The sequence below is a fragment of the Parasteatoda tepidariorum genome, chromosome 7, assembly GCF_982258835.1.
Source record: "Parasteatoda tepidariorum strain Cologne lab strain chromosome 7, Ptep-v5.0, whole genome shotgun sequence".
Lineage (NCBI taxonomy): Eukaryota > Metazoa > Arthropoda > Arachnida > Araneae > Theridiidae > Parasteatoda > Parasteatoda tepidariorum.
The window spans coordinates 23,467,339-23,480,476 of record NC_141761.1 but is presented as its reverse complement, the minus strand read 5'-3'; the positions used below and the strand labels follow the sequence as shown (position 1 = coordinate 23,480,476).

Sequence of the window (13,138 nt, the reverse complement as noted above, 5' to 3'; positions counted from 1 at the left end):
AAGTGGGTGATGAGTCAGGCTCTATATTGTTTTAAAAAATAATCTATACTACTGATTACTTGTTGACATTGTGTCATTTTTTTAAACTTTATTGCGCACAGATTACACAAGATAAACCTTAATGATCACGCAACTTATTATTTCGTATTTTTGTGGTTCTTAATCTTCATTAAATGTTGCAATAGGTTTAATTTTAGGGTTTCAATTTACTTAATTAATAATTAATTGTTTAAAAAATAATATTCAAATAACAAATAAAATTTTATCATTCAATATCTTCATAATGATTCAGATTAGTTTAAAATAATCAAACTTTATGTACACAAAATCTAAACTTAGATATATTATACAGAAAAAGAGCAATATAAATGAGTAACTAGCAACAACACTTCCACTGAGTGCGTTTTAATGAATTATATGTATTAAAAATTTAAGGAATATTGTCGTTTATTTATAAATTTGTGTTATTCACAAGGAATTTTTGCTTAACATCATATGAATCGAATTAGATCCTTCTCTATTTGAGTTTCGGAATTGACGTTATTTTCCTTAATACCCAAGTTAAGTGTTTTCAAATAAGCCATTTGGAATGGGCCCCAGAAGGAGCATGTCTCACTAATTAACAAGGTAAAATGTGTCCGTTACGGGTAGTTTGATCTCCAAACAACAGACGGCCGCAAGGCTCTGTTCATTTCAGCTAAGATAGTTAACGCCTTCTCGTAGTCAAAGCAGTATTCTAGCCAACTCTTAATTAGATCATCGAGCAGTTTCTCTATATCATGTGGATAAAGTGAAATGCATGGGTTGGTTTCCAAGTAAAGCCAACTTCAAAATAAAAATAATTGAGTGAAAAAAGAATATAGTTTCTTAAGGGAAAGAGGCTATAGAAATCGAAAATAGTTTAATTTTCGTTTTATTTCATAATTATGTCTTTTCCTCAATTTTTCAGCTCAAAAACAAATTACTGAAGTTGATTCTTGTTAGTACTCTAATCAAATAAATAATTATTCCTTAAATAGAAAGAAAAATAATAATTTACAAAATACATGATCTAATTAAAACTCTATAGTTTATTTTATATTTAAACGCAATTTGAACGTGGGTAGTAAAACATTTTTTAACATATTTTAAAACAGTAACAACTGTTTGAATACAGACGTAGCTAAAATAATGAAACTCGTAAAATAAAAAAGTATTAAAGTAAAAACTCCATTTAGCAAGCTTGCTAGAAATCTAATAATGACAGCGTTTTTATTCGGTTTACGTGTCAATTTATAAACAAGGATTTAATAATTTACAACTTACCAATCTTTATAACGTATGGAAATAATTTTTATATAAAGTAAATGAACTCAAAATATATTTTTAATGAAGCCATACATTCAGATTTGTTTACTGTTCTTTCTACTTGTATTTATTTCTATTCCCCGCAACTGGAAATAAAAATGCTTTCAGTTTTATTCTTCAATAAGCGAAACATTTAAACAAAAACATCATTTCTGTTATGTTTAAATTTCAATTATAATTTCGTTCATTTAAGCTTGATTTACAAAAGCGCATTACATTAGTTTTTTTGTTCCGTTCCTACTTTTGATAAAAGTAGTTTTATTTTTAAATAGTTTCGAAGTCTTCAATAAAATTAAAATAATTTATTTCAAAATATATTTCTAATAAAGAGATACATACAGTTTTATTTACAGAAAGCAATAGCAATTAAAACAATCATTTCTAATACTTTAAAATGCAAACTAGAATTCCATTCATTTAAGCAAGAATTACTAAAGCGTGGCACGTTCGTTTTCTTCTAAACTTTTATTTTTTGAATGAAGCATATTTATGTTTAAATAATCTTCTTAACTATGAAGAAAAGATTTAGTTTTGCAAATACTTCTCAGTATTGTGGAAACGTATCATAACATATAAAAATGATTTAAGCATATTAACACCAGATATATTTTTAATAAAGTTTATTAACATTTACAGTTTATTAACTAAAATATGAAAAAAAATCTAATAAGGAGCATCATTTTTAGCATCGAAAAATTAAAAATATAATTATTAAAGCATATTACATTCCTCTTATTTTTAACTACTAATTTTTATATAATGCCTACTTATCTTGAAATGAATTTTCTTTTTGAGAATACCAAATTATATGAATCACAATGTCTGGAAATTATCTTATTTATCTACGTTATCTTAAAATATATTATTAATTAAGTTGTGCAGTCATTTTTATTTACCTGAAACAAAAGACAACTTTAATTGAAACATTGTTTTTAATATTTAAAATTTAAACTTTAATTTCATTGTTCATGAATAATAATAGCATTTTCCTTACATTTGAATTAAACATTTTTATCCTAGCATTAAACAACTTTATTAGTCTAAAAAGAAAACATAGATGGGTCTTAACAATAATGCACTATTTTGAATGAGTTTGATTTCAAACGTTACTCACTTTTGAGAGAAAAAAATTAGTAATAATGCATTTTATATTATAAAACTTTTAAAAGGTAATTTAAAAATCCCATTCCATTTACATGTGGAGATGATATTTAAAAGCATTGCTTCCAAGCTAAAAACATTTTGCCTTCCTAATTGCCTAAGTTCCTGGATTACCTTTTTTCAATTGAATAAGCCTGAAACTTATCATTTTTATATAATTTCGTCTTTCTTTTGTAGTAAAAATTTAGCAAATAGTAGCCGAATTTGATAGAAAAGAATAGAGCACGACTCTTTCGATTTCAAGAATCAAATTATTGCTCCAAAAATGGAAAAGGAAAAAGGCATGGTAAATAAAGAACTAAATTAGAATTTCTAAGAGTGAATTTGCTTCTTTTCAGTAAAACTGAGCTTCAATTTAATTTTTATGAATAAGGCAATCAATTTTATTTTATCTTTTCCTTCATTGACAAGACACGATTGAGTATAATTGAACAAGTCATAGAGTATCAAAACCTAATTTTGAATTGAGAGTAATTAAATTTGAATTCGAATCTGCAACTTGCTCGCATTTCTTTTTAAGCAATCAACATACAAGATTCTTTTTTTCTTCTTTTTTTTTAATCATTATATGATAAAAAACTGATTTTTTAGAAATCATCTTCTTGAAACTTATTTTATATTTACACTATCTAAAAGTTAACACTTTTTACATTTATATATTTTTTAAAACTATAAGATGTATAGATGCTCACATATATGTACGCCAGTATTTCCAGAGTGTAGATTTCAATTGCAATGCTGTTTTCAATTATATTTGGAAAGTGATATGAACGATTTTCACTTTCCAGAATTGATTGATTTAAGTACAATTCGGATGAAATGGAAACTATTTATTTTGAAAAAATAAAATAAAACAGATATGGATTAAATTACGTTTTTTTCAAAGAAATTTGATTGGCTTTACTGACTAGATCGTGATTATTCTTTTCTAGCTAAATGCCCGTTTCTGTCGAAATGAAGACATTTACCATAGCAATTAATCGAGCTAAAATAACTCCTATTTTTTTTATTTATTATTATTTTCTGTCATTCCCGGTAATTAACGTTATTAGATTAAGCAAAACAGGTATTTTGCAATTCATCTCATCAATAAAGTTAAATTGCAATCAGTAATATTTAACATAATTGTTTTGATCGAGACCAACTCACGATAGTTAAAATATAGCACGATCAAGCAATTTTATACGATACTTTGAAGATCCTTTGAAGATCATAAAATTATCTTCCCATATTCTATTTATCACAGCTCAACAGCATTAATGCATTATAAATAGGTAATAAATATACTAATATAAGACATTGTACCTACATTAGCATATTTGGTACAAATTAAAACTGCACCAATTAAAAAATAGCAGTGGAGCCGCCTATTACCAAAATAAAATGAGCGTCATTGGTGACAATAAGAGAAAGGCGATATTTAGGCTTCTCGTAAACGAATTACAACCGTTTTATCATTAACTTTGCTTTATAGTACAAAATTTAAATTTTGATCTTTTCTTTTATTTCAGTTAGTAACTATACCAAAATTAAGAACACACATTTAGAACACATATTTAGTGACACATATGGCATCGTGTTTTTTTTTTTTTTTTTACCTTCCACTTTAACTAATAAGCTCTTTTCTTGTATTAGAATACTATCTAGTATGCAGTATTTTTTGTTTCGATTTGATCTTACTACCAATGTCAGTTAAGGATTATTGGCGTTATTAATTATTTTGTGATTTTTTACACTTGTCTTAAATGACTTTCACCTATAACTCTATACATTTTGTTGTTTTTTAGTATACAGCTTTTTATTATTTTAATTAATACCTATTACCGAAATTATTCAGGCATCATTGAAGTTTTACATCTTTCCTAAGCGAATAAGTACTATTTTTCTATTAATTTTGATTTTCAGTACATAAATTATTTATTTATTTCAATCAATGTAAAATTTAAATTGTTTAGTTTTATAGAAAAGTCTTTTTAAAGCAAAACTATAACTAAATAAACACTTTGTTCGAGGTAGAATAACTTCGTTTTGCAAATACTAATTTGCTACCACGTTCACGTTGATCAATAAATTTGACTGACATATCGAATAAGAAAATAAATATAAAATAACACGTAAACGACTGATTATTATCAATTAACAAACATCACTAATGCAATCTTTAAAATATATGAAAAAAGCAGAGATGTTTGCAGTTTTACTTTTATGAATGGCAAGTTCTATTCCATGCATGAATAAAGAGCCATATGATTAAAATTAAAATCGATATTTAGTATCGAAGGCTAGAATTTCCACTTCAATCCACTGCTCGAACGCCTTTGGACACTTCCATAAAAGGTTCTGGAGAAACACACACATTACAAAATTCTAATTTTATTATTATAAATAAGTTTAGAAGAAAATCAATTTTCTTTAAACTAATTTGCATTATAGTTCTTTTGTTTATTCAAGTGGAAACTTGAAAGTTTTATAACACTTTATTTCTTGATTTTAAGTTTAAAAAAATACGATTAACTAAATGTTTAGCAGACCCCAATTTTAAGAACTAAACTTTTATAATTACTTCTAGATAAAGTTCTATCATGGAGGAAAAAAATTGTTTTCTGCAATATGAAGAAGAAAAAAAACAATAATCTTAGAATTAGATGTTGTAGAATTTTAATTTAATACCAAATATTGGATTGTTTCAAAAGTAATTCGAAAGTTTTTCTGAAAATAAAAGGCGATTTTCTAATAGTAAATAAATATTTCATAGAATGTCTGAGAACTCCGTATAAAAATACAATGTTTTTTTCCCTGATTAGAAAATTTAAAAAAACTTTCTCCTGTTTTTTTTTATAATAAGAAAATAAAATAAAAATATCTCTTGTTTTTTTATGATTAAAAAACTGGAAAAAAAATTATATGGAAGATTTAATTTAAAAGTAATTTATGAAAACTTTATGGGAGTTGATTTACATATTTTTAACTCCCTAAAACTGTAAAAAAAACATGTATTTTTATTTGTTTTTACTAAACATAATATCAATATGCAGTAATCAATAAAACGAAATGAACGTAATTCTAAGAGCCGGAAAAATAAATAGATGCTTCAGGGGTAATTATTACACGTTTATTAGTTTGCTTTGATATTAGAATCAACAAATCTTTTAATTAATTTTTTTCAATCTTCTTTAATCAAATTTTCATCTCTTTTTATGTCTAGATAAAATTATAAAATCTAACTGTAACTAAGAATTTACATTTATTATCAACCAAAGTTTTACCCTTCTAAAAGAATCAAATTGCAACTTATCTCTGCACTTGAAAACAGTTGGATGTATAATTATTTCTAGTTTGCTTTATGCTGAGTTTCTCGCCATGTTATTTAATAAAAATTAATGTCAATAGAAATTTCCACCATATTTTGATAAGCTAAATTTATCAAATTTTAATTGTAGCTGTATGCTTCTGTTGACGATATAAGTTGTAATGGTTGCCTGACTGTTACGAACAAAAGTTTATCACTGAATAGATCATACCGTATATCAAAATTCATTTTACTTTCTAAATTTTTAGAGTAAAATGTCAATCGTAACTTGATAGCAAATGACGATACTAATTAAATTATTTCCAGAATTCTGCAAGAAGATTGTATCAGCATTTTATCACCGAATAGATTTTATCGCCATTAGAGTTTTTCGATCACTTTCTAATTCTCAAGATCACTTAAAATTTAACAAGAGCTCTGTATCTGATATTAATACAATTGTTTTCTAAACGATAAAAAAAAACTTTTCGTTACATTATCAGCAACCAAACTGTTAAATATTTTACAGAAAAAAATTAACAAAAAAAAATATTCAATAAAGGGAAGTTAAATATTAAAAATGACTTTTTTGAATTGGACTAAATAAGTTTGCTTCTGTTGGGGAAAAAAATCACAAACACAAATTTCTAATAAATATTGAAAAATGGACGGTAAAATAACATTAAACATTAACTTCATAAACTCAAATTAGAAAAGCGCATAATGCAGCTGTAACCAAATTTGTATTTATTAAATTATAAAAACACAAAATTACTTAATATTAAAATAAAATATAATATGAAAATATGTATATAATTGTGTGTTTGCATCACACTAAGAAAAAAAGTTTGATCGAAACTGCCAGAATATTGTAAAATTTACCATATTTCTGACTCTATAAGAAGACCAAAAAAGATCGGTAATTTTTAGAGCAGTGTTTTGGGAATGATTTAGGTAAAATTAACGAAAAAATATAGTTATAAATGAAATGTGATAAACATTGTAACTTTATCACTTTTTTCATGATACTCTACAGAATGACATAAAAACTTTTTATTTGGTTAAATTTACTTTTCAGTTTCGTAATTGTTACTAAATATGTGGTAATAAGAAACCAGAATTTCTGTTTAACCATTACCATATGATCAAAACAATTACCAAATGAATGGCTTAAATACCGTATATTTTAGTTTTATTAACCAGAATTATGGGTAGTTTTTTGTACCAGAAATGTCATTACCATTCAGAACGGTAATTTTACTAGAATTCTCTTCTACGTGCTAGGAATATTACTTTTGAAATAAACTTGTATTCTAACTAAAAGTTCATCTCAACATTTTACTCAAGTGACGCGCTCTACTGTTCTCTGTTTGTAAAGAACAGCATTATTTTCTATGTTTTATTTCACTTTAAATAGAAATAGATTTTTTTTTATCATTTTTGTATTGATTTCTGATAAATATAAATTTACACTATCTTTATTAAAAACAAACAATAATTAACAATGAAATAGTAAAATGTATTTCGCATTTAAGAGTAGAGGCGAACGGAGCTAATCAGCATATGGCTTACAGAAATTTGATTATTGTAAAATACTTGTTCTAAATATGACTATCACTGTGGTGATCCTTATTTAGTGAACAACTGGGCTACAATTTAATGATAAAATAATAATGTAGAATCTATAAATGTGCTTTAACAAAACTGTTCCAACAATTTCAACTAACCTCTCATTCCGAGTAAGTCGGTATGACTCAGTAATTTTTTAAAATCTGTAAAATAAGCACGAGTTACAAACTCAATTTGAAACAAGTATTAATTAATGTTGCATGAAGCAAGTAATTTCATCGTTAAACAAGCAAACTAAAAATAAAACAACACAACTTAAATTAGCAAAATTCAAAAATCAATAATTGTTTTCCTCGAAATAAGACTTTTTTGAAATGGAACGTTTTTGTACTTATTTTAAGAAATGGAAATTTTTTAATCTCTAAATTTAAGAATTCTTCTAAATGAACCTTAAAAATCAAAATAACAATTAGAGTTAAGTAAAGATAACAATTAATTTCCAAATTTAATTAATAAAGCAATATAATAGGGATTAAATAATGCATACTTCGCTAAATAATTAAAACCATTCACTACAGATTTCGAGTTTCCTTTGTTATTCAGATTGCAGTTAAATGATTTTTAATTAGATATAAATTAACCATGAACAAAACTTAATTTTACCTGATATCCAACTTCCATTGAAACGTCTGGGATCAAACGTGTCTTGAATAATTTCATTTAACTTTATTCGATCTCCTGGGATTCCATCTCCTTTTTTTTCTGAAAATTAAAATTGACACATTAAATCTGAATGCTATTATTTTCTACTCCAAAGAAGATACATGAATAATGTTAATATAAAGTATAAAATATCAAGAAGTTATATTTAAATATATCATTCAATATATCCTTAATTCACATTGGAACTATTCATCAAAGTGCTGTCTTTTTGTTCGCTTATTTGGCAAATACGTTTCAATGAATAAAAAATTAGTCTGTCTTCTTAATTTTTCTTTTCAAGAAATTGATACTTAGTATTTTAATATGTCTCAACTATGATAAAAAAAAATCTATTTGGTATAATTGTATAAAGAGAGAGTCTGGTCATTCTCTTCTAAATTGCCATTTTTGGTTATTCATTTCATTTGGTTTGAAAATGCTTTCATAAAAAAAACTGTGTTTACACCATTAAATTTTTTTTAAAATAAAATTGCAAAAATCTGATTTTTTTAGAACATTTTAAATTTTAAAGTTACTATATTGAGTTACACTGTACATATATTTATTGTATATAGGTTTAGTATTCCAAACCAAGCAGATTTTAGGAATATATATAATTAATAGTACTTCAAATTTTAAGTTTTGACAAGGTATGAATCAAAATTATTAATGAGGCAATTATATACAGGTTTTTTTTCTTCTCAAACTTGATATATTAGGAATAAAAATAAACTCAAGAACACTTAGAAAAAAACAAAACTGCTTCTACATTATACAAGCAGCAACTTTTTTTAAAAAATAAATTTAAATCCAAATTAAAAATATTTCCACTTTCATATTATTTTGTAAGTAACCTATAGTCTTTAATGCTATCCTAGTTTAGAAAAATGTTAACATAGTATTTCAAAGTTAGAAAAACCCAACATAAAATGTTAACTTGGTGAAAAAATATCTCTTGAAATGAATATTGAAAACAATTTCTTATATATATATATATATATATATATATATATATATATATATATATATATATATATATATATATATATATATATATATATATATATATATATATATATATATATATATATATATATATATATATATATATATATATATATATATATATATATATATATATATATATTTATAAAACAATCTATATTAAGTAAAAAACAAAACTTTAATAGCTTCAACAATATTAGAAGCGTACATATACAGTTTTCTTTGCTTTTCATTATGGAATAATCACTTTTTTACGTTTGTTCAACTACGACTTCCATTGTTATTTAATTACAACGTCAAAAAAATGATTTTTTTTAAAACAAAAAACTATGCCTTTGAAACAAAATGTATTGTATTTGTTACATTTATTTAATATATCAGTATTTAATTTCCTTCTATTAATAACAAAGAAAAATATCTGAGTATGTAGGGTTTTATCGTTGGACTTTTAAAAGTAAGTAACCCATAAGCAACTGCAAGGAAAAAAAATATTAGGAAATATGACTCAAATTTGCTTTAAATTACACTTATAAAATGTAACTTAACGCAAAAAATGAGCAATAAGTAAACTGTTTTAGTCATTAGTGCAAGCGATTAAGCAAAGATGTTTGCTACTTTGTGTTATCGAATAGCATCATTTGAAGCTTCAAAACAGCTGACTGCCGTATAGTTAAATATTCGCTTTAGCAATTTGAACGATCTTTATTTCCCTTTCGAAAAATGTCTCATAAGTATATTTTGTATATTTTTTTCTTTCCCTATTTTTATCAAGAAAACTAAGACTATAATGAAAAAGAGTACAATTCAATTCTAAGTCTAAATTATATTAAAAGTAACTGGCAACTTGGCCAAGGTTATAGAGTAAGAAAAAAGAAAAACACCGGGAAATCGAGAAAAATTCCAGGATTTCACTTTATAGTGGCACAACAATAATGGAAATGCATTAAAGACTACAAATCACATTAAAGATACTTTCAATGTGATGTAAACAAAACATTTTTCTAAAAAAAATAACAAAAATTTGAGTCTTAGTCAAAACAAAAATATCGTTCATTATGCAAGTACCACCGAGAGAATTTGTAGCACCGACACTAGTCACCCCCTCACCATGGCGCACCAAGTGTCAATATAATTATAGCCTTCAAAACTTTATTACTTACTTACTTTTTTACTTACGGCTTGATTAACTATTTTTGGAATCGTAAATTTGTATTTATCTAAAGTCATTTGACATAATAGTTGGGATGCATGGCCTTCTACGCTGAATCGATTAATTAATCAAGTAAACAACGAAATTGTAGCTTTAATTTAATAATTTTAAATTTTATCTGCCCAGTACAATAATTATTAAGTATGAATGGGGCTCGAACCTATTAACGGGGACTCTCGATGAATGCCATTAATACGTGTTGACTTTATTGTAATGAAAGAATGTATAAATGAATCATAAAGTCCATAAACGGCTTTTTATTCATGTATGCAGGTTCTGGCTCATAAACAGTCGCCCCATGTAAAGAAAAACCAATAAATGGGTTTATTCCAAGTTTATGTTTGTATGTTAAACCCGAAAAATATTACCAATTTGATTTTTTTTAACTATTTTACATTTTAAATATTATTTTTTTAAATTATTTTTAATAACTTCTTTACCTATTATAGATTTTGTTGCTCAAATTTTCCTATTATTATTATATGTGCTTTTTTTCATAGATGACAGTACTGAAATTTAATTTTTTTTATATTTTTTTACAAACTGATTTATACGATAAAGGTAAAACCACATTCTTTAAATTTTTCTTCTTAACAATTATTGTAAACTGCTTATATTAGTATATCTAATTTTAACGCATGTTTATTTTATTTTACTTCATATTGGTAACTTTGTTTTTAGCTTTATTTCGTTCATCTTAAATTCCTTTACAATTGCATATTTTTTTTAATCCTTAGAGGCATAAACGGGTAATAAAGAATATTTTTTTATCTTATGATCCTTATTCTTTATTGTAAAATGTCTCTTTTGATGTTGTAAGGTCAATTTATTACTATTATAGTTAATTAGAAATACTATTATAGAATTGTAAACTGCTTATATTAGTATATCTAATTTTAACGCATGTTTATTTTATTTTACTTCATATTGGTAACTTTGTTTTTAGCTTTACTTCGTTCATCTTAAACTCTTTTACAATTACATATTTTTTTTAATCCTTAGAGGCATAGACGGGTAATAAAGAATATTTTTTATCTTATGATCCTTATTCTTTATTGTAAAATGTCTCTTTTGATGTTGTAAGGTCAGTATATTACTATTATAGTTAATTAGAAACCAAATCGTTCTTAAGAAAATTGTAAAATATATTTTTATATAATCCAGAAAGTCCCATGTTCAGTTTTTATTTACTTTCTTAATTATCAAATTGTCTGCAATCATACACGGAACTGCGCCTAACGCTTATTAACGTTTTATTAAGGTCTCAGCCTCTTATATGTAAGTGAATCAGAACTATATGAATATGGAGTTTCTATAACTATTATTTATTTTTTACTTTTTCTCCGCTCCTCTTTTCTCAAATTATTGCGCTCTTCAGCTTTCTAATTAATAACAAAGTGGTTAGATGGAGATGGTTAACTCAATCAAAAACATGCGAAGATTACAGGGGAAGAAATAGGTGTTCAATCAGGTGTAGGGTGAGTATGGACCAATGCTTAAACAAATTGCTTTGTTGATATTTTGGGCTCTTCGTTGACAAATAAATATTATCTAAATGTCATCGAGTATTCTGTCATGTTTTACAGGGTGAGTATGGACCAATGCTTAAACAAATTGCTTTGTTGATATTTTGGGCTCTTCGTTGACAAATAAATATTATCTAAATGTCATCGAGTATTCTGTCATGTTTTACAGGGTGAGTATGGACCAATGCTTAAACAAATTGCTTTGTTGATATTTTGGGCTCTTCGTTGACAAATAAATATTATCTAAATGTCATCGAGTATTCTGTCATGTTTTACAGGGTGAGTATGGACCAATGCTTAAACAAATTGCTTTGTTGATATTTTGGGCTCTTCGTTGACAAATAAATATTATCTAAATGTCATCGAGTGTTCTGTCATGTTTTACAAGGTGAGTATGGACCAATGCTTAAACAAATTGCTTTGTTGATATTTTGGGCTCTTCGTTGACAAATAAATATTATCTAAATGTCATCGAGTATTCTTTCATGTTTTATAGGGTGAGTATGGACCAATGCTTAAACAAATTGCTTTGTTGATATTTTGGGCTCTTCGTTGACAAATAAATATTATCCAAATGTCATCGAGTATTCTTTCATGTTTTATATAATATTTTTTATCATAAATTTGTAAATAAATATATTTCAATTTATCTTAAATCAACTATATAAAGAAGTGTTTCATATGCATTCCTTCTTATGCAAGAATCCTACTTGATAAGTGATACCATCATGTGTATGGTTTAAATCATGTCTAAAATTAGAAACGATTCTATTTATTCTGAAATCTTATCCCTTTTCTGATAATGGTGATAGACATACTAATATAAGCCTTTTCCTCTTGAAATAAGCGTGAAGCAATCAATCGCAATGTTAATCGAATTAAGCTGTTAGGAAAGAAGACTAATATTGTGCTATTGTTTGGCAAATCAAACGAAAAAACAGAAAAAGAGAAGAAAAAACGAATGGAATTATAGGGAATGTTTAAATTCTTTACTTATTATTTAGGATTAATAACGAAACATTGCGTATGTATTATGTACTTGCACTATCTTATCGTATGTATTATGTACCTATATCCTATCCTTGAACATATTTCCTTTATTTTGTTAACATTTTTGTAAACATTAATATTACTAACGTGTTAACATGTGATTCAATATTTCTTTTTCAAACAGCATCTTTTGATTTTTGCAAATTAAACTGATTTCTAATGACTTAATTTTGTTATAAGTACACTCGATGATAAACATCATAATTATTATGTTCGAATCTAAATTTTATCAAGATTGTCTCTCAATAGGAACTTTTCCCCTATTTGCATGTTATATCT

At 25.5% G+C, this 13,138-nt stretch overlaps 1 protein-coding gene across 1 annotated transcript in view; it reads right to left on the bottom strand.

Moving 5' to 3' along the window:
* LOC107456089 (inactive dipeptidyl peptidase 10-like) overlaps positions 1–13,138 on the bottom strand; it is a 267,929-nt gene that overhangs the window by 36,340 nt on the left and 218,451 nt on the right. The window contains exon 3 of the mRNA XM_087167493.1: positions 8,030–8,128. Coding sequence (XP_087023619.1) covers positions 8,030–8,128 — 99 coding nt within the window. The remainder of the gene's footprint in view (positions 1–8,029; positions 8,129–13,138) is intronic.